The 20,349-nt window shown below is 36.1% G+C and overlaps 1 protein-coding gene across 4 annotated transcripts in view; it reads right to left on the bottom strand.

The window, feature by feature from the left end:
- NFATC3 (nuclear factor of activated T cells 3) overlaps nt 1–20,349 on the bottom strand; it is a 121,552-nt gene that overhangs the window by 65,443 nt on the left and 35,760 nt on the right. For all 4 annotated transcript variants that reach the window (XM_040633490.1, XM_040633491.1, XM_008702545.2 and 1 more), the window contains exons 2-3: nt 16,369–17,503; nt 14,207–14,369 (exon numbers count right to left, since the gene is read on the bottom strand). In XM_040633490.1, coding sequence (XP_040489424.1) covers nt 14,207–14,369; nt 16,369–17,503 — 1,298 coding nt within the window. The remainder of the gene's footprint in view (nt 1–14,206; nt 14,370–16,368; nt 17,504–20,349) is intronic.

Here is a 20,349-nt window from a genome sequence, read left to right as displayed (position 1 = left end):
ATACCAAGCCTTTTCATTTTGAAATACAACTATTTTGTTATAATTTAGTTTTCTGAATTTATTTCCTAATATTATAGCATTATTTTGATATTCTTAAATTTGTACATGCAAGTTGATTATATAATCTTTGCACTTCCATTTCAGGTTAATAAAGCAGTACTACAAAACATTTGTTTTTTCAAAAAAGTGGGGTTGGGTATGATCATTAGTCTAGAATACTTGCAAGTCAAGAGGCACATAGGTATTTTTCTCTTGACCAGTCTGTCTAAAAGCAAAACTTCCGATTTCCTGTCTAGGGAACATCAACTTGTTATAAGTACTTTGAGATTTAAGAAAAGGGGTCAGCAGTCTCCCTATTCAGTATGCAGACTTTCATTATGCCTCCCCTCCCTCTCCGCTCCATTTTCTGTACAGATCATCAAGCTCTGCCTTCAGTAATTCTAGAACCTAGAATCTCTATTTCATTCCCTTTGAAGAGTAAATCTGCAATATTCTCACAGGTTATTGCAGTTATCACTTGGCTATGCCACATAAGACAAAACGTGGGAAGTCTAACTACTTCTTTTGTAGACTTTCAACCAATCCTTTTGCTTTCAGCTCTACCTCGCTATCCCACTTTCAGGGACACTCACTGCCTCAAATTCCTGAGCTTTTCCAGGGTTCTTTGGTGTAAAATGATTTGTGCTCCTTATTGATTCTTTGTCTCTATCTAACAGGCTTAAGTTGCAGCTGTCTAAGGTCTAATTAAAGTAAAACCCATGGTTTAATTTACTATATTTAACCGGAAGTTGCAGTTTTCTGTAAATATTTATATAGTCAAGAAATCTATCAATATTCTCTTTTTTTAAGATTTTATTTTTAAGTAGTCTCTACACCCAACGTGGGGCTCGAACCTACAATCCCAACATCAAGAGTTGCACACTCTGAGGCACCTGTGTGGCTCAGTCGGTTAAGTGTCGGACTCTTGATTTTTGGCTCAGGTCATGATCTCAGGGTTATGGGATTGAGCCCTGTGTCAGGCTCTGGGTTCAGTGGGGCTTCTGCTTGAGATTCTCTCTCCCTCTTGGTCTGCCACTCCCCCTTGCACACGCGCAGGCGCTCTCTCTCAAATAAAAAAATCTTAAAACAAAACAAAAAAAGTTACTGCACACTACACTGACCGAGCCAGCCAGGCACCCCTCAATATTTTCAGTTGTGATCTCTTTTTATATATTTTCATAGAATAAGTTAATAAATTTTATATAGCTTAAATTGAAAATATTCGATAAAAAAATAAAATGCCAACACGATCACAATTTAAAAAAAAACCTAAGTAAATCAATAACTAAAGAAATTGGAAACCCATGGCTAATAAGCGATCAGTTATTCCTTTCTGCTATATCTGTTGCTCTTTCATGTTTAATCCAAACTGAACAAATTATTCTATGGAACCAATTATGCACCTAGTAGAGGAAGAAATACCAACAACTCTAAGTACCATGACGGGGACAGGGTCCATCCTGTTATCTCCAGAGCATAGTACAGTACCTAGCATGTTACAGACATTCGATCATTGCTGATGAGTGAATTTTGGAATAAGAGAGTACAATTTGGTGGAGCAAAATAACTCATGAGGTTAGTCAACAGAATTATTTAAATAACAGTAATAGTTACTAAAGCAGGTTGTTCTAAATGAAGTAGTTATGTCTAAAATAGAAAATACAAATAAAAATTTTATTGCTATCTATTAAGCTACCAAAATATCACATAACGTACCAGTAAGTACTATATGCCAAAGTATCCTAGTCATATTAGATGACTCACAGTAATACCAGCTTGGCAAAGACATAAGCCACCTGTCCTTTATACTTCGATAGTAAAATAAACCAGTGATGGGGGAAGGTAATCATGCATATAAGATTTCAAAGGGAATATATTTCATAACACATACTTCAGCCAGCATCTGCTCCAAGCATATGTACTATATAGCATACGAAAAATAGGATTTCTCCTATGCATCTTAGGGATTTTAAAGGAACGTAAAATAAATTAAACTGTCTTTCCATTTCATTTTCAGATGAATATTATGTTATAGGCCATAAACAAATTATCGCTACTAACATAACTCTCTAAAAACTTTCATCTAGGATCAGTATACCTCTCTTCAGGCCACCCTCTGCTTTGGAAAAGAAAGTAAGCCAAGTTGTTTGGTATGTTTCTGTATCGTTTCCATAGCAAAGGTCTGTGCCTGCTTAATTTAACTAAAGCTGGAGTGTTAAAGCCTGAAGGTCACTATAGGACAAACTAGAGCAGCTTCAATAAGAGCAATTCTATTATCAGTTCTGCTAAATTACTTGGGGGGAGTGAATCTGAATATATCACAAACATGAGAACACATCATAGAGATACTAAAAATACAAAATTAAATTTCCATAATATAAACTGCTTCATACTGAAAATGTACATATAACATCATATAAAAAAATCATCACCTGGGAGAGGATCTTGGTGTATGATGAAATACAAAGTCTAAATATGAAAAAAATTCTACAATCCCACTTTTATTTTTTAAGATTTATTTATTTACTTCAGAGAGAGAGAGAGAGATAGCAAGCAAGGGGGGAGGGGCAAAAGAAGGAGAGTGAGAACCTCAAGCAGACTGTGCAGTGTGTGAAGCCCGATGCAGGGCTCGATCCCATGAACGTGAGATCGTGACCCAAGCCAAAACCAAAAGTCAGATGCCAACAGACTAAGTCACTCAAGTGCCCCCAAAATTCCCATTTTTAAAATTTCAGTAACTTTTCAGATAAGATTCAAAATATCTATGCCTTGGGGTGGCTGGGTCGCTCAGTTGGTTAAGTGTCTGTTTTTGGCTCAGGTCACAATCTCCAGGTCCTGGGATTGGCCTGCATCAGGCTCCCTGCTCAGTGGGGAGTCTGATTTTCCCTCTTCCTCTGCCCCTTCCCCCAACTCACACGTGCGCTCTTAAATAAATTTTAAAAATACAAAATATCTGTGCCTCAATAAATTTATCACCGTATAAAAAAATGTATGTGTAGCTTTATGCAATATTATCGCAAGTGCAGATTCAAGTGACCAACATCACAGTCAGAATAAGGAACTCTTCCAACACCACAAAGGAACTCTGTTGTGCTACCCCTTTATATTTGCAATCTTCAACCTGTTCCTGTTCCCTGCTAGCTATCAAACCAACAGAACTAACTAACTGCCCAACAGAACTTTCAGTAATAATAAAAATCTTCTACATCTGCATTTTTTTAAAAATCCATGATCTATGTGGAATCAATTCTTGTGTAAAATGTGAAGTTTAGGTTCAGATTTATTTTCTGAATGGAAAATAAACGGATGTCCTATGGATGTCCAACTGCTCCAACATCATTCGTTAAAAAGACAATGTAGGGGCTTCTGGGTGGCTCAGTCAGTTAAGCATCTGACTTTTAATTTTGGCTTAGGTCATGATCTCAGGGTTGTGAGATCAAGCCCTGCATCAGGCTCTGCACTGAGCGTGGAGCCTGCTTAAGATTCTCTCTCCCCCTCTCCTCCTCTCCCTCTGTCTCTTCTCTCTCTCATCACTTCCCTCCCTCCCTAAAAAAAAAAAAAAAGAAGAAGACAGTATAGTCATTAGCCACACACCTACCAAGTCTTGAAATGCTGTTAATGCAACTAAAGGACTCAATTTCTAATTTTGGTTAATTTAAATTTAAATGTGGCCAGTGGCTACTAGATTGGATAGTGCAGTTCTTTTTTTTTTTTTTTTTTAAGATTTTTATTTATTTATTTGACAGAGAGACAGCCAGTGAGAGAGGGAACACAAGCAGGGGGAGTGGGAGAGGAAGAAGGCGGCTCCCAGCGGATCAGGGAACCCGATGCGGGGCTCGATCCCAGGACTCTGGGATCACGCCCTAAGCCGAAGGCAGACACTTAACAACTAACCCACCCAGGCACCCCTGGATAGTGCAGTTCTAAACTCTTCCCTCTACTTAATACTTTTCCTTTCTTAGTATCTATCTTTTCTCTGGCTAATGTTTAGTAATGAGCTACAAACTTTCTTCAAATAATCAATGCCCATTTCAACCCCTTCACCTATTTGCTCTTTTGGAGATGTGAATTTCCTCCATTAAACCTTTATCCTACTTCACTGTTATTATCTCATTTGCAAGCTTCACCAAACTGTAAACTTCATGGAACTAGGAAACATGTCTGATTTCCCCCCACCAAATCCCCAGCTATAGTAAGACTGGCTTGAATGTATTAAATAGTTGCAGACCATATTAACAAATAAGATTATTTACTTCAGGGGCACCTGGGTGGTACAGTCGGTTAAGCAACCAGACTGACTCTTGGTTTCAGCTCAGGTGGTGATCTCAGGGTTGTGAGATCGGGCCCTGCACTGGGGTCTGTGCTCAGCACAGTCTGCTTAAGATTCTAACCACCCCCCCACTTATATGCTCTCTTACTCTTACTTTGCTACTTATTCTTCATCAGGGTTCACAAAGTATTGATCAACATTTACTGAGCATTTACTCTGTGTAAGGTACTATGCCATGTTCTGTACATGCAATGTTTCATTTAATCCTCATATCAATTCTTAGGTAGGATGATATTATGCTCATTTTATAAAAAAGATACCAAAGGTAAAGTCCCCCATAATTAGCCTCTTATCACATCACATTCTAATTCTCAATATTACATTACAACATTGTAATATTATTTTATTTATTTTTTCATTGTCTCTTCTCAGTATAATGTAAGTAAGGCCCATGAGGGCAGGACTTGGTCTTGTTTATCTCTAGATCCCCAGCATCTACAATATTGTCTATAACGTAGTGAGCAATCAAAAAATATTTACTGAGTGAGTGAAAGGATAGATGGATGAATAAATTAAGCAATGACTGATTTAATTTGAAAAAATCTAGAAAAGTTAAAGACACTTGGCCAAACATACAGTAAGTTACTTGGCCAAAGTGCAGTACAGGATTCAAACCCAAGCAGTGTGGCTGCAGAACCCTATTAGTCACTTAGCTACTATTAAACTCCTGAATATAAATTAAAAGATCAATACTGTATACAGGATATGGCAGAGAAGACATGCTGACACCAAAGAGTTATGTAGAGTCATGTTGTATAGTATAGACCACACTGTTGCTGAGGAAAGACTCCCAATCCAGGGACTACTATTCATAGTCCCTGTCTACATAAGTAGACATGTGACTACTTCTGGTCAGAGGACTGTGAGAAGTAACAACTGGTAGTAATTTCCAGGTTCATATATCTTATGTACCTTCTCTATACTCCCTTTGCTTTTCCTAGGAACCATGGAGGCCGTGTATTGAAGAGGACAGCATCACAAGATGGACAGATCTTGAATTCATGAGTGACAATCTCTAAGAAAATAAAAAATAAACTTCCTTTTTTGGGTCCTAAACCACGGAGAACTGGGAAGTCGTAGTCATAGTAGGGAGCCTAACATGATTAATCCAAGAGAGCTTAAACTACATTAATGGTAAACAAAGGTCTAAGATTTTTATCAGGGATTATAAAGGTAGTAGAAACAGCATGTGACTTTAAATCAAAGATCAGGGTATCTAAAAAGGCCTATCTGGAGAATTAAATGAGACAATGTGAAAGTAGTTAATAAAATGAAAAGCACTATGAAATTATAACTTATCTGTAGTAATAAGAGGCAATATGGTACAATAGAAAACATAACAGCAGAGTGAAAAAACCTGGGTTTAAGATCTCTACAATTACATCATATATAATCTTTCTTTTTTTAAGATTTTATTTATTTATTTGAGAGAGAGAGCAAAAGCAGGCTGAGGGACAGAGGAAGAGAGAGAAGCAGACTCCCCACTGAGCAGGAAGACAGATGTGGCGCTTGATCCCAGGACCCTGAGATCATGACCCGAGCCAAAGGCAGACGCTTAACCAAATGAGCCACCCAGGCACTCCTACATCATGTGTAATCTTAAATCACCTGCACAATGTACTTGCCTTACGTTTTTCAAAGAACTATTATGAATATTAAATATAAACTCTGAGAAAACCTTTTATGAACTACAAAGCACTACAAAAAAGTAAATTTTTGCAATTAGCAGCAGCACAAATCTGTAAAATGCCACTGAATTTGGCAATTCAAATATGTTGTCTTTTAGCACTTTGGGAAAAATATCCATATGAAAATAAAATTCTTTTAAATATTTGTTCTAAAAATTTAAAAATTATTCTAAAAGATACTGAGAATCTATATGTTAAAACATTTAAAACAAATTCATAACGTTAAGATCTGCAAGTCTCTTTCAATCCTAATGAATGATGAAAATGTACATTTTCACTATAGAACGCCAATAAAAACTATTGACTTAAAGAGATAATTTTCCCATATTTGGCTAAGTAGTAAAAAGAAAAATAATCTGATTAAGTACTCATTATACACTCTGTTAAATTTATTACAGATTAATTTCCTGGCAACAAGTAAACAATTTAGTTTAATTTTAGACTAACCTGCATGTTTCTCAACTGTGTTTGTACATGCCAAAGGCACTACAGAAATTTTTTATACCCACAACACAAAAACATTATGGCTGCATAATTCTACAGTCCCTAACCATAAAGTATAAAAAGACATGAGACTACATATATATACATACACATGTATATATATCGCATATACATGATATATGACATTTAAATATATGTATCAGTATCAATCATTTCTCAAACCAATTTAATAATAAAAGAACAGTCAACTTCTTTCTATTTTGCACTCCCCATTTACAAATTAACCACATTTTTCTTTTTCCCCTTTTGGAAGACACACATTAAGACTAGGATATTAAAAAAACAATTGCAGGGGCGCCTAGGTGGCTCAGTCACTTAAGCATCTGACTTTGGTTCAGGTCATGATCTCAGGGTCCTCGGATCAAGTCCCGCATGGGGCTCCTTGCTCAACGGGTGGCCTGCTTCTCCCTCTGCCTGCCAGTCCCCTTGCTTGTGTGTGCACTCTCTCTTTCTGACAAATAAATAAATAAAATCTTAAAAAAAAAAAGTAGAAATTACCACATGATCCAGCAATTCCACTTCTGGGTATATACCCAAAAGAAGTGAAAGCAGGGTCTCAAAAAGATATTTGCACATCCATGTTCATAGCAATGTTATTCACAATAACTAAAATGTAGAAGCAACCCATATGTCCATTGATGGATGAATGGACAAGGGATATTGTGTATACAATGAGATATTATGTTGTGTATACAATGAGATATTATGCAACCCTAAAATGAAGGAAATTCTGATATATGTTACAACATGGATCAACCATGAGGACATTATGCTAAGTGAAATAAGCCTGTCACAAAAAGATGAATATCGTATGATTCTATTTATATGAGGTAGTAAGAGCTGTCAACATCATAGAGACAGAAAGTAGAATGGTGGTTTCTAGGGGCTGGAGGGAGAAGAAGTGGGGTACAGAATTTCAGTTTAAAAGATAAAAAGAGCTATGGAGATGGACGGTGGTCAAAGTTGTCCAACATTATGAATGTATTTAATACCACTAAACTGCACATGTAAAAATAACTAAGATGGTAAATTTTACGTTATGTGTATTTTACCACAATAAAAATTTGGGGGGAAAAAGGTATAAAAATTAGAAAGAAGTAAAACTCATTATTCAAAGATGACCCTGACTTTTTAGAAAACCCAAAAGAAGCTAAAATAAACTATTAGGTCTAGAAATATAAAGTTAACATAAAAAAAATTGATTGCATTTCTGTATTCTAGGAACAAAAAATTAAATGAAATAAAAATACAATAATAGCATAAAAAACACAGAACACAGGAAATAAAAGATGTAAAAGATTTCTACTTTGAAAACTACAAAACACTGCAAAGAGGAATTAAATAATACCTTAATAAACAGACAGACCATATTCATGGACTGGAGGCATCAATATTAATTATTAAGAGGTCAATCTTAGTAAATAAAACAAATGCACTATCCATGAAAAAAAGATGAACAATTTGGACTTTATTAAAATTAAAAACTTTCATTCATCAAAACACACAATTAAGAAAGTGAAAAAGCAAGAAAAAGATGAGAAAAAATTTTAAAATTTGCAATGCATATTATCTGACAAAAAACTTCTATTCAAAATACTAAAAACTCCTAATCAATCAATAAGAAAAAGATAATTTAAAAACTGGTCAAGAGACATGAACAGGCACCTCACAGAAGAGGACAGCCAAATAAACAACAAACATATAAAAAGGTTTTCAAGGGCGCCTGGGTGGCTGAGTTGGTTAAGCATCTGCCTTCGGCACAGGTCATGATCCCAGAGTCCCCGGATCGAGCTCCTTGTCCGGCTTCCTTCTCAGCGGGGAGTCTGCTTCTCCCTCTGCCCCTCACCCCACTCACATTCTCTCTCACTCTCTCTCTCCAATAAATAAATAAAACTTAAAAAAAAAAAAAAGATGTTCAACATCACTGGTCATCAGGAAGCCACAAATTAAAACCACTATGATTCCTCTACAATACTACTGGAATGGTTAAAAATTATCAGCAACCACGTATTGGTATTGGTGAGGATGTAGAGTAACTGACAGCTTCAAATATGGCTAGTTAGGAGTAAATTTGGTACAGGTACTTTGAAATACCAGCAATTCCACTTTTGGACATATACTAAAAAAAGTGAAGGCTTTTTGTCTATCAAAAGATACATATAGTATACCTGAAACTAATATAACACTGTGTGTTAACTATACTGGAATTAAAATTACAAAGATATGCAAAAAAAAGAGAAAAAAGAACATAGCAGCTTTATTCATAATAGTCCCAAACTGAACACAAACCAAGTGTCTATTAATAGGATGACAGATGAAGAAATTATAGCAAATTCATACGATGGAATACTACACAGCAAAGAAAAAGAAAACTATCCCCCCCAACGGATGGATCTCACAGTCATAATGTTGAATAAAAGAAGCCAGACAGAAAATAGGACATACTGTATGATTCCATCTATATGAAATTCGAGAATAAAAAGACAAATCTATGATGATAAGAGGTCAGAAGCAAGATTACCTTTCGTTGGGGGATACAAATTAGGAGGGACTTCCGGGTGCTTAAAATATTCTATAAATTGGGGCACGTGGGTGGGCAGTCAGTTGGGCGTCCTACTCTTGGTTTCAGCTCAGGTCGTAATCTCGGGATTGTGGGACTGACCCCACGTTGGGCTCCACACTTAGCACAAGTCTGCTTAAGACTCTATTTATGTCTCCCTCTGCCCTCAAATAAAAAGATAAACAAATCTTTAAAAAATAACATATTCTATATCTTAACCTTTGTGGTATTTCATAGGTGTGTGCATATGTTAAAAATTCACTGAGCTGTACATATTAAGACTTGTACTTTAGTGATATATTCTTACACAGAAATAAAATGTTCAAAAAAAAAAAAAAGCCAATACACAGAGAACAAAATCAGGGCTTTTTTTTTTTGGTCTTGAGAACAAAACATGCCACTCTTATGTGTGATGGGTCAGACCAATCTGGAATGGCAAATGATGCCTTCCTTTCCTGAGTATTACAAAACTCTCAGAATAGCAAAGAAATCTACAAAAAGTCTTCTCAGTTGCTGGAAAAGGGCCATCTCTGTTAGTGGAAAAAATGAGGTCTCAGAAATAGGCATACACAAATTAAGAGTGGCCATACAAAGTACACAACCCTGCAAGTGTGGTACAGTACACACAATCAGGCATCAGTTTTATTAACAATTTGAAATGACCAGCTCTCATCATGCAGTGCTAACAAGAATTTTTGGATAAAGACAATAGTATCACAATCTTCTTCCCCCAATACCTAACAAAATAAACAAAATGTATATGTATGTGGTGGTAGTAGGGGCAGTATGAGAAATGCAAAACAGAAGATTAAGATTCTGATTTGTGTGGTGGAACTGCTAACTAATTCATACCTTTATCCACCTGGAAGAGTAATAAGAATAAATAGAATTAGTAAGTAAATTAATGGAATAAAAGTAATAAAGTGAGAAAATAAAACAGAAAATGCTAACCAATGCTAACTAATTTACAGCAAAGTAAATCAGAACTGTAAGTAGCCAGCTCTGAAAAAAGTCAAGGAAAAACTTTCCCTCAAGAATAAAAGATACTACATTCTGCTCCAGGGCCTTTGGCAGAGACAGAAAAGGTCAGGAGTGCTTACCATCTTCCAGGACTCTGTGCTGTACTAGGGGAACAAGCAAAGCTCATGAAAATATGATACATACTGGAGTAATGAGAATGGGCTCTAACACATACATGATATTGTTCACTCTCTTGAGCCAAACTCAACAAGTCCTACCTTAAACTAATTCTGTACCTGTTTCCCCAATCTTCTCAGGCTGTAGACCAAAGTTCTCAAACAAAATGGGTGATAAAAGGCATGGCAATTAGGCAATCATAGTATTCATTTTTTGTTTTTATTTAATTAAAAAAGGAACAAATTATACAAGACATTTGAATAATTTAATAAAAATGAAAGAGCACCTGGGTGGTTTAAGTCAGTTAAGAGTCCGACTCTGATTTTGGCTCAGGTCATGATCTCCGGATTGTGAGATCCAGCCCCACATCAAGCTCTGAGCTGGGCATGGAATGTGCTTAAGATTCTTTCTCCCTCTGCGCCCCCCACCTTAAAAAAACGAAAACAAAACCTCCCCCTCAACAAAACACACACACACACACACACACACACACACACACACACAAAACCCAGAAACTGATTGCCATTGAATGTTCCACACTAAAAAATTTAAGACTATAACTTCAATAAATCATGAGACCAAATGGAATGATAAAATATCAAATGAGTGGAAAATGGAGCTAATGTAGCAAATTAAAGCTCAAAACACAGCTGCAGATCTAAAAGCTAAATTAAAAACCACGAGTGACAAATATATCAAAAATATCAGAGCAGAGCTTTAAAAAAAAATCCTGATAAATGATAAGAAAAGACATTAAAGTAACCAGAGAAAAGAACACAAAGACATGGGGGACAAAGACTAGTCAACATCTGAATAGTAACTGGAGTCCCTGAAGTAAAGGACAAAACAAATGGAACAGGAAATATATACATATACATAATATAGAAAGATTTTCTTACATGAAAGAAGAATCTTAGACTGAAAGGAGCATCACTGGTACTAGGACAGACTGATAAAGAACCATCAACATCCAGACATACTCTGGTTAAGTCAGTAATTTCAAGTATAATGATATAATTCTTCAAGCAAGAATAAAGAAAAAAAGAAGAAGGTAAGGGGTTCCTCAGTGGCTCAGTCAGTTAAGCATCTGCCTTCAGCTCAGGTCATGATCTTGGGGGTCCTGGGATAGAGCCCCAAGTTGGGCTCCCTGCTCGCAGGGAGTCTGCTTACCCCTTTCCTTCTGCCCCTCCCCACCACTCGTGCTCTCTCTCTCAAATAAATAAATAAAATCTTCCAAAAAAAGGTAAGTCACTGACAAGGAAAATATAAAGCACTGATGATACCAAGTGTTAGTCTTCCCTTAAGCACAGAACTTTTTTTTTTTTTTTTTGTAATCTCTACACCCAACGTGGGACTCAAACTCATGACCACAAGACAAGGAGTTGCATGCTCCACCAAGCCAGGCAGGAGCCCCAACAGAGAATCAGTTTTTATTTTTTTAAAAGATTTTATTTATTTCAGAGAAAAAATAGAGAAAGAAAGAGAGATTTGAGTCAGACGCAGGGCTCGATCCTACCACCTTGAGACCATGACTTGAGCCGAAATCAAGAGTTGGGACACTTAACCCATTAAGCCACCTGGGCGCCCGAGAGAGAACCAGTTTTTAACTAAAGGAATACTGTGGAAACAAATCACTTGGACTCTCAAAAAATATTTGTTCATTTAAGCACTTGTAAATAATTTCTTTCTTGGTAAGAAAAGTCAAAGATACAGGAAATGAAAGTAAAGAATCGTCTTCCTTATTCTAAGTGAAATAAGCTCTCTTTTAAGAAAATATGACTCCAACAAATGTCAGAATTCCTATGACAACTGACAAAGCACTGAATAAATTTAAGATACACAATATAATAACTTGACTTATATACACTGTGAACTGATTACCATGATAAATTTAGCTAACATCCATCACCTGATATAGTTACCAAAAAATTAGAGAGAGAGAGAGATTAAAAAAAGGTGGTTTTCCTTGTGATAAGAACTTTTAGAATCTACTCTTAGCAACTTTCAAATATACCATATAGCAGTTAACTAGTCATTATGTTGTATACTACATCCTCGGTGCTTATTTATATTGTAACTGGAAGTCTGTACCTTCTGACAACCTTCAACCAGTTCCATCACTGGTAACCACAAATCTGATTTCTTTCTTTCTTTCAAAGATTAATTAATTAATTTATTTGAGAGACAGAAAGAAAGAGCACGCACGTGCACACAGGAGGAGGGGGAAAGGGAGAGAATCCCAAGCAGACTCCCCGCCAAGCGTGGGCTCGATATCACAACCCCAAGATCACGAGCCAAGCCAAAACCAAGAGCTGGATACTCAGCCAACTGAGATACCCAGGCTCCCCCTGATTTCCTTCTGTAACTGACATTTCCTACTACAAGTCATTTTAAAACCCCCCTAAAATGTAAAGCTTTGTTTGTTAAGAACTATGAAATACTGTTTAGACGTAGAAAATGATAGTTCATAAAATGTATTTGTTCAAATTCACTTCAGATATAATTAATTTCTCCACAATACACAATGCCATTAAGACAAGTTCTGACAGAGAAAATGAGTGACTCAATATTATTATACACAGCCATTCTGATGTTTGAGTATTTAAGGCAACAAACATTCTCAAACATGAAAGAACCCAAGAAATGTAGAATCCAAAGCCCTCCTTAAACAAACAAAAACACTTAACAGTAAAATAAGTAAAAATCAGTAGTAATTATTGAATTCAATTTGATACAGGACTAAAGCTAAACAATGGGGGATGGCCCGGTATAAGGGTGGGAATATGGCTGTACATCAGCAGGAAAAAATAATATAAGCAACAAAATTCAGGAGGTAGAGGGTAGAGCAGGAGAAGTTTAAGATAGACAATCACCTCACCTTTCAAGCAGGGAGTCAATTCAAACTATTAAACGATGATTCAGTTTTTCAATAATTTATTTATTATCTTTGACCTTAGATCTTTTTAGGACCTCTGAGCATGAATGACACTATCTAAGATTCAGTAGTTCTTAGCTTTACCTCTGCTTCATTTTTAAAATGTTTCATTCAAATAAAATTAAAGTTAATATTCAACTGTTATGATTCAAGACTTACATATTAAATATATTCCACACACTCAATATTACATAATTTTTATGATTTCACATTAATTTTTTTCTTCTAATAAATTCAGATAAAAATAAATTAAATATTTTAATCACAAAGATGTTCAGTATAATCTTATCTTTAAAAAATTTATTCTATTTTTTAGCCATCCATTCAGTCTTTCACTAAATATACACAGAGAATTATCTGAAATGTTAATCAAACATTAACAACCACTTATTTTTGAGGGGTTTATTATTTTCTTAAAAAATATTTTATTTATTTATTTGACAGAGAGAGAGCACAAGCAGGGAGAGTGGCAGGCAGAGGGAGAAGCAGGCTCCACTGAGCAAGGAGCCTGATGTGGGGCTCAATCCCAGGACCCCAGGATCATGACCTGAGCTGAAGGCAGACACTTAACCAACTGAAATACCCAAGCACCCCTTTCTGAGGGGTTTAGATTTGGGGTAATTTATTGCTTTATTCTACTTTTTTGGTATTACTTGGATTTTAAATGAGCACATATTATACTTATAAGCATAATACAGTTGTGGTTTAGTTTTTTCTTTTAAGAGAAAAACAACTGTTTGACCACTATACTCTTTCCCCAGAGTTCCCCAGCTGGAGAGGCAGTCCACAATCGATTAAAAGACTGTTTTTCAGTATAGAAAATAAAACAAAACAAAATAAAAACAAAAAACAAAAAACCCTCAATGCAGAAGCGCTGCCATATCAACAAGAACACAAAACCTCAACAGAGGGTTTCAAGCTTTGAGTTTTCTCTCTTTGAGCTCAGTAGTACCTAAATGAGTAGACTATATCATCAACAGATGTATGATATCTCCAAAAGCCCCAACTCATACCTTTACAACAGGATGTCCCCCAGTAGATGCTTTTACTGCTCCTCGACTACCTTCAGTTTCATAATGGGCTCGATGATGAGTTTTAGGTTGCACTTCTATTTTCAGTTCACATTGTCCAAAATGAGTTGGTAAAGGCCAGTCTAGTGGAGGTAATGAAGATGTGCTATAAACAAAACACACAAAAAATGCATTTCACCATGCTATTATTGCCAAGCAATGATCCAAATCATTTCTTTGCTAGCAACCAACATTTCTTTCTTCCTATGATCTCTGAAGCCAAGTATTGCAAAAGAAAACTTCACTTAATAAGCTATAACACTGAATATGTTTGTACTTAATAAATAATTCTTTAACCTGAAGAATAAAATCAATTTCAACTACTTCTTGGCTTCCTATTTTTTTTTAAAGGACAAATTCTAACATTCCATAAAACTATAACTGATTCTCAACTATGTGTACATAATTATAAAAACAAAAGAATAATTTAATTTTTTAAGCAAAGATGTCCATCTGTGTGTATGTGTATCAGTGTCTCTCTAAGGATCCAAACATCCCTGTATCTCAGCACATATGTCTCCCTCCCTGGTGTTTAGCTACGGAAGTTCGTCTGTTATACATGTTGCTTCCCCACTTCCTCCCTATTGCTCTTTTCCCTGTCTCACTGAAATACTGCTTATAGTTGGCAGTATATTGCAATTTGAAGCACAAATTTAATTTCACTACACACCTGGCTGAAAAAATATAAGGCCTATCACTGCAGCACTCTAAATGTCAATTTTAGAGAAAATGTCAGTTGATCAGTAAGATAATTTAAACAGCTTAAAGGGATACAGATTAATTCAGATATATTAACACTGAAAATGTGGGATTTAAAAAAGAAATAACTTATATATCTATAGGTCAAATATTAAAGGACCCAAAGCTACAATGATTTATATTAAAAATATCTTCTTAGTGACTGGTGAAATTGGACTTTTAAGGTCTCTTCCACCTCTGAAATGTTATCATTCCTATCATTCATTTCTTTGAATGTCCCCAGCTCAGCTTTACTAACTACTATGAAATGCAAAGGTATTAATTTTTATTAGTCTAAAACAACTCAATTTCAACTCTTAGCTAGTTTCCACACTGTTCCACAGACTTAAGCAAACCCCTAAAAAGATTAAGATAATTTTCAGAAGCAGCATGCATGATAGGCTCAAAGGTGTCTTCAATACCATAATTCCACATTTTGTTTTTCTAAAGATCTGCATCCAGAAATAAACATTCATACCAATGAAAAAGCATTAAAAAAAAAAGTAAACAAACCCAACTCTACCATGTGCATGATAAAAGCTGTCTTTTCTAATCAATTACAGACCAGATTGATTCTATAAAATAGGATTGTGGTAACTGATCAGTCATTTGGAAAATAAAGTTGTTATATACTGATTTCTACTCCAGTCCTTAGCTAGATTCAAGGTTCAAATATACATATACATATATATATATACACACACACACATATACACACACACACAAATACTATATATTATATACATATATTATAAAACTAATATGTAAATAAAAATTTTATTAGAAATGCACAAGTTAGATTTTTGTTTATTTTTAATTATTTTAGACTGGGGTAAGGCTTTCAAATATAACACAAAATCCAAAAGCCATACAGAATACAGATTTGAATACATAAAATGTATAATTCCTCTACACTAATAAAAAAGTCAAATTTATAAAGTCAAAAAACAAAAAATTGTGAAAAACGCTTGCCATAATATACAAATTTCATTTGTACAATAAGCTCTTAAAAATATAAAAAGCTTACTCACAATTAGTTTTATTAGTAATTTAACATATACTATAATCAACCTTTTACAAGAAACTTTTTTAGGTAAGAAAATTCTTTCTAGGGATTCTTAAATGTAATTTACTATTATTTACAATTCACTACCTATATGCTTTTAAAATGCTAAGTCCAGCCTATCTAAAGGCCCTTTTAAGACTCAATGGAAAATACATGCAGACTTTAATTAATTTGTACAAAAGACACTGAAAAAAGGAGGGGGAGGGGAATGGTCAAACCACTTCATATAGATAATGTAGTCACATGCCGCCAATAACCCATAAGCATGAAAAATGACCAGCAGCCATTTCCATCAACTCACCGAAATATTGGGGTGTGGCCAGGCTTTGGTTTGCTCCACGTAAAAGGTGAAGGAACGGAAAGAAATTGGTCACCAGATGAATCTTTCTTTAAAGGATACTGAGATCCAAGGCCATCATCTATTGAAGTTTCCCGGGATGGTGATAAATTCCCTTGGTCATCTGAACAGAGCTCTAATTTTCCTGGTAGTACAGTAGCTTGATCTTCAGAAGTCTTCCTTGTTTTCAGAGGGATATCAGTCTCTACACAGTACTGAAATGGAAAAAGTGCAGGGCCAAGGCCTGATCCACCCTGGACAGAAGCATTAAGCCAGGTATCCTCTGTTATACTTCCCCTTGGGGAGTGACCAGGAGAAGGAACAGGTGAGTGATGGGGTGAAAGGGACCCAGCATAACAAACCTCAGCACTGGAGTGCCGTCGTTTCCCACACGGGGAAGTAGGCCTTGATGAGGGCCCTGAGGCTGGCCTGGGGCTCAGCCAATTCTCATCAGTGACACTAGATCTAGGAGAGTGGCAAGGAGATTGCCTGGGTGACAAGGAGTGTCCAAGTCCATATTGTTGATGCCAGGACTCTTCTCCAGGGCAGCCTCCTGGCGAGCCACCAGGAGAAGTCAGAGGGGATCCGAGAGTAAATCGGGCGGCAGCTTCATTCAACTCCGAATCCACATCATCATAAATGTGTGAAAGAGATTCACAAGAAGATGCATCTGAGAACCAGCTCCTAGAAGATATACTGCTGGCAGGACTAGGACTAAGGGAAGACTCCCGGTAGGATGGCTCAAGAGGAAGATAGAGATGATCTCTAGAAGGCCTTTCCAAATATTCCCTTTCTGAGTCATTTATGTGTAGGTCCTCTTCATGAGCATCTACTTCTTGATGACAGTTAGGAGAGATGGATGTAATTTGAATACTTGGGCACTCAAAAGGTTTGGGACCACCTAATGGGCTGTATTTAGATTCAGGAATCTCACAAGTTCCTTCATAGTTTTTGTGACCTTGGAGCTGAAACGATGGTGACAAAACAGAAGAGTGAGACGGTAATCCATGATGTGGTAAGCAAAGTGGTGAGTTTAAAGTAGATGGAGGTGGATCTACATTAAAGATGTAAATGGATGCACAGTCGTCTGGCTCAAGATCTATGGGGGAAAGAAAAAAAAAGGAAAGAAAAAAGAAAAAAAAATCAACAAAACAAGAAATTAGAAAATTTAGATGTATAAATTACTAGATGAGAAAGTAAATAATAATCTTGAGAGAAAAAAGTTGGACATAAAATGTATATCATTAGCTCCACTGAAGAGTGGTGTGTGTGTTTTGTTTATATTCAAATCCCTTCTCTGCCAACACCGACAATGTGGGTTTTTAAAAAAAAATGTTTAAAGTAATCTCTACACCCAACATGGGACTTCAACTCACAGCCCTGAGATCAAGAGCTGCAGACTCTACTGAATGAGCCAGCCAGGCGCCCCAACGTGTGTTTTCTTAAAAAAATGTATCTGGTTATTTCTGCAGATACTATGTTATTGTTACGTATTTATATTTGTAATTATATGTGTAATTTCCCCCTTATTTCCACATTTTCTAAAATGAAAATTTTAAAAATCTGAAAATAAATGCTTCTATTAAAGAAATAATCATATCCATAGTTCTAAAAAAAATTCACAGAATTATAAAATGATAAAATCCTATAAATTCAGCCTCATCTGGGGTCTGCAAGTTAAAATGGAATAAACGATAGAACAGAGCCTTTGAAATGTTTTTAGTTAATAAGCACACACACTAAGTTTATTAATGAGAAGAATTACAGACTCAATTCAGGAGACCTAGATTCTAGTTTACCTTTGCCATTAAATGTGAGCTCTTAGGCATATGATTTAACCTCTCCAAGGCCTCAGTTTCTGTGTAGTAGTACCAGAACTTTCTGTTAAATAATTTTTTTTTTTAATTTTAGAGAGAGCGCGCATATCAGTGCATGAATAGGAAAAGGGGCAAAGGGAGAGGGAGACTCTTAAACAGATTCCCCACTGAGCACTGAACCTGCAGGGCTCAATCCCAGGATCCTAAGATCACAACCTAAACCGAAGTCAGATGCTAAGGCAACTGAGCCACCCAGGCGCCCCAAGAAATTTTTATGATTAAGAATAGCAGCTTTCTCCTGCAACATCATACCATCCAGAATTCAGATCTTTGCACCTAGTAGACCAGGTTAGAAGAGCCACATGACCCCACTCGATCCTTTACCTCAACTAGAAAATAACTCACTAGAGCTTATAACCTATTACTGCTTGTTAAAGTAAACTCCATAAGGGCAGAGCTTTTAAAATGCAACCTTTGCTGGCTGGAATATTTAACACTAAACAAGTCCTGCCAAATTACCTACTGAGAGTATATGCAGCAATAAGGGTATTTTGCAACTTTACTTTTAGAATGGAGTGATTATTATCCTTTTCACAGAGACAGAAGTCTGAAGCACTAGCACCAGATGCTGGTTAACACCTTCACTTTTTCCAACAAGATCACTGAGAAACCAAAGACAAAACTGTTCACAGGTAGAACAGAGAAGCACAAACCTTTAGCCTCTTCTCAAAAGTACTCAACAAGACCACATTATTTCATTACATTAGTACCCCTGGGAAATGACAGATCTTTAGACTCCTAAGGGGGCTGCCATTAACCAGCATCTCATAATTCAACTATCTCCATAAGTCCTAGATTTTGGAACTTTAAAGATGATCTATGGTTAGTGACCACATTCAGTAAAGAGTTTTTACATGTATTAAAACAAACAAAAAACCCTACGTTTAAACACTGGCTCTGGCATTCCATAGCTGTGCAAACTTGGACAAGTTATTTAACTGGCTTTAACCTCAGTTTTCTGAGGCAGTTTTTTCCATAAAACTGTCAGACGTAAGCAAGGTATCAACTGAAACACACACCATTTTAAAACAAGCAATCTAATATAATGATTAATATTTAGCAAGAACTCACTACATGTTAATTACCTTGTCTTTCCCTTTTTAAAATTTAAGATGGGTATGTTATATTATACTTTATTATTTTTTTAACTTTGAAGTATTTAATAAATTCTAACACCTTTTTAAGTACACCACTCACTCCACTCTCTCACTCCACTTACTGAATCAAGGTAAGTAGAGCTCCAAAGAAGAAAACCCATATTTGACAGTGACAAAAGCTAGAGGAAAAAGCTTTTAAAAATAAACTTGTGGTAAGCATAGCATAACAATTCCCATGTTCCCATGCAACATGGGAAGGACAACAGTATCAGTTTAGTTTCTCCAACCAGGATGTTATTTTTAATTTTAATGTAATTTAGGAGTAAAAATGGTTCTGTATGAAATACAATGTTTCCAGGCTGCAAAAAACAGAAAATCCAATTGAAAGTAGCTGAAGGGAGGGAGGGTATTTTCCAAAATAACAAGATTTCCAAAGGTAGGGCAGTTCCAGAACTGGTTATTTCATCAGTTCAACAAGGTCACTGATAAAACAATTTATTTCTATATTCCCATTTGCCACTTTTGGGGTGCTAACTTTGTGCTCTTCACTTTCAACCACGTATGTGTATTTTGTCCTAGACCAGAAGCAACGTAATCATTCGTTTAAAAATTTTTTTTAAAGATTTTATTTAATTTGTCAAAGAGAGAGAGAGAGAAAACACGAGCACAAGCAGGGGGAGCAGCAGGCAGAGGGAGAAGCAGGCTCCTTGATGCAGACTAGATCACTGGACCCTGGGATCACCACCTGAGCCAAAGATAGACGCTTAACCGACTGAGCCACCCAGGCAACCCTAAAAAGTATTTTTTGAGTAGGTGCTATGTAACAGGCATGTCCTAGATACTGAAAACACAAGAGTAAACAAAACAAAGTCCTCATCCTCATAGAGCTTCCATTCTACCCTGAAAGGAAAGAAAATGTCATTTAAAGTGGAGTCTGGAGGCCAGCAGGGGGAGCTCTCACACCCTCCAAG

Source organism: Ursus maritimus, unplaced genomic scaffold, assembly GCF_017311325.1.
Source record: "Ursus maritimus isolate PB19 unplaced genomic scaffold, ASM1731132v1 scaffold_19, whole genome shotgun sequence".
Classification (NCBI taxonomy): domain Eukaryota; kingdom Metazoa; phylum Chordata; class Mammalia; order Carnivora; family Ursidae; genus Ursus; species Ursus maritimus.
Note: the sequence above shows the minus strand (reverse complement) of the source record. Positions and strands in the feature narration are given on the sequence as shown.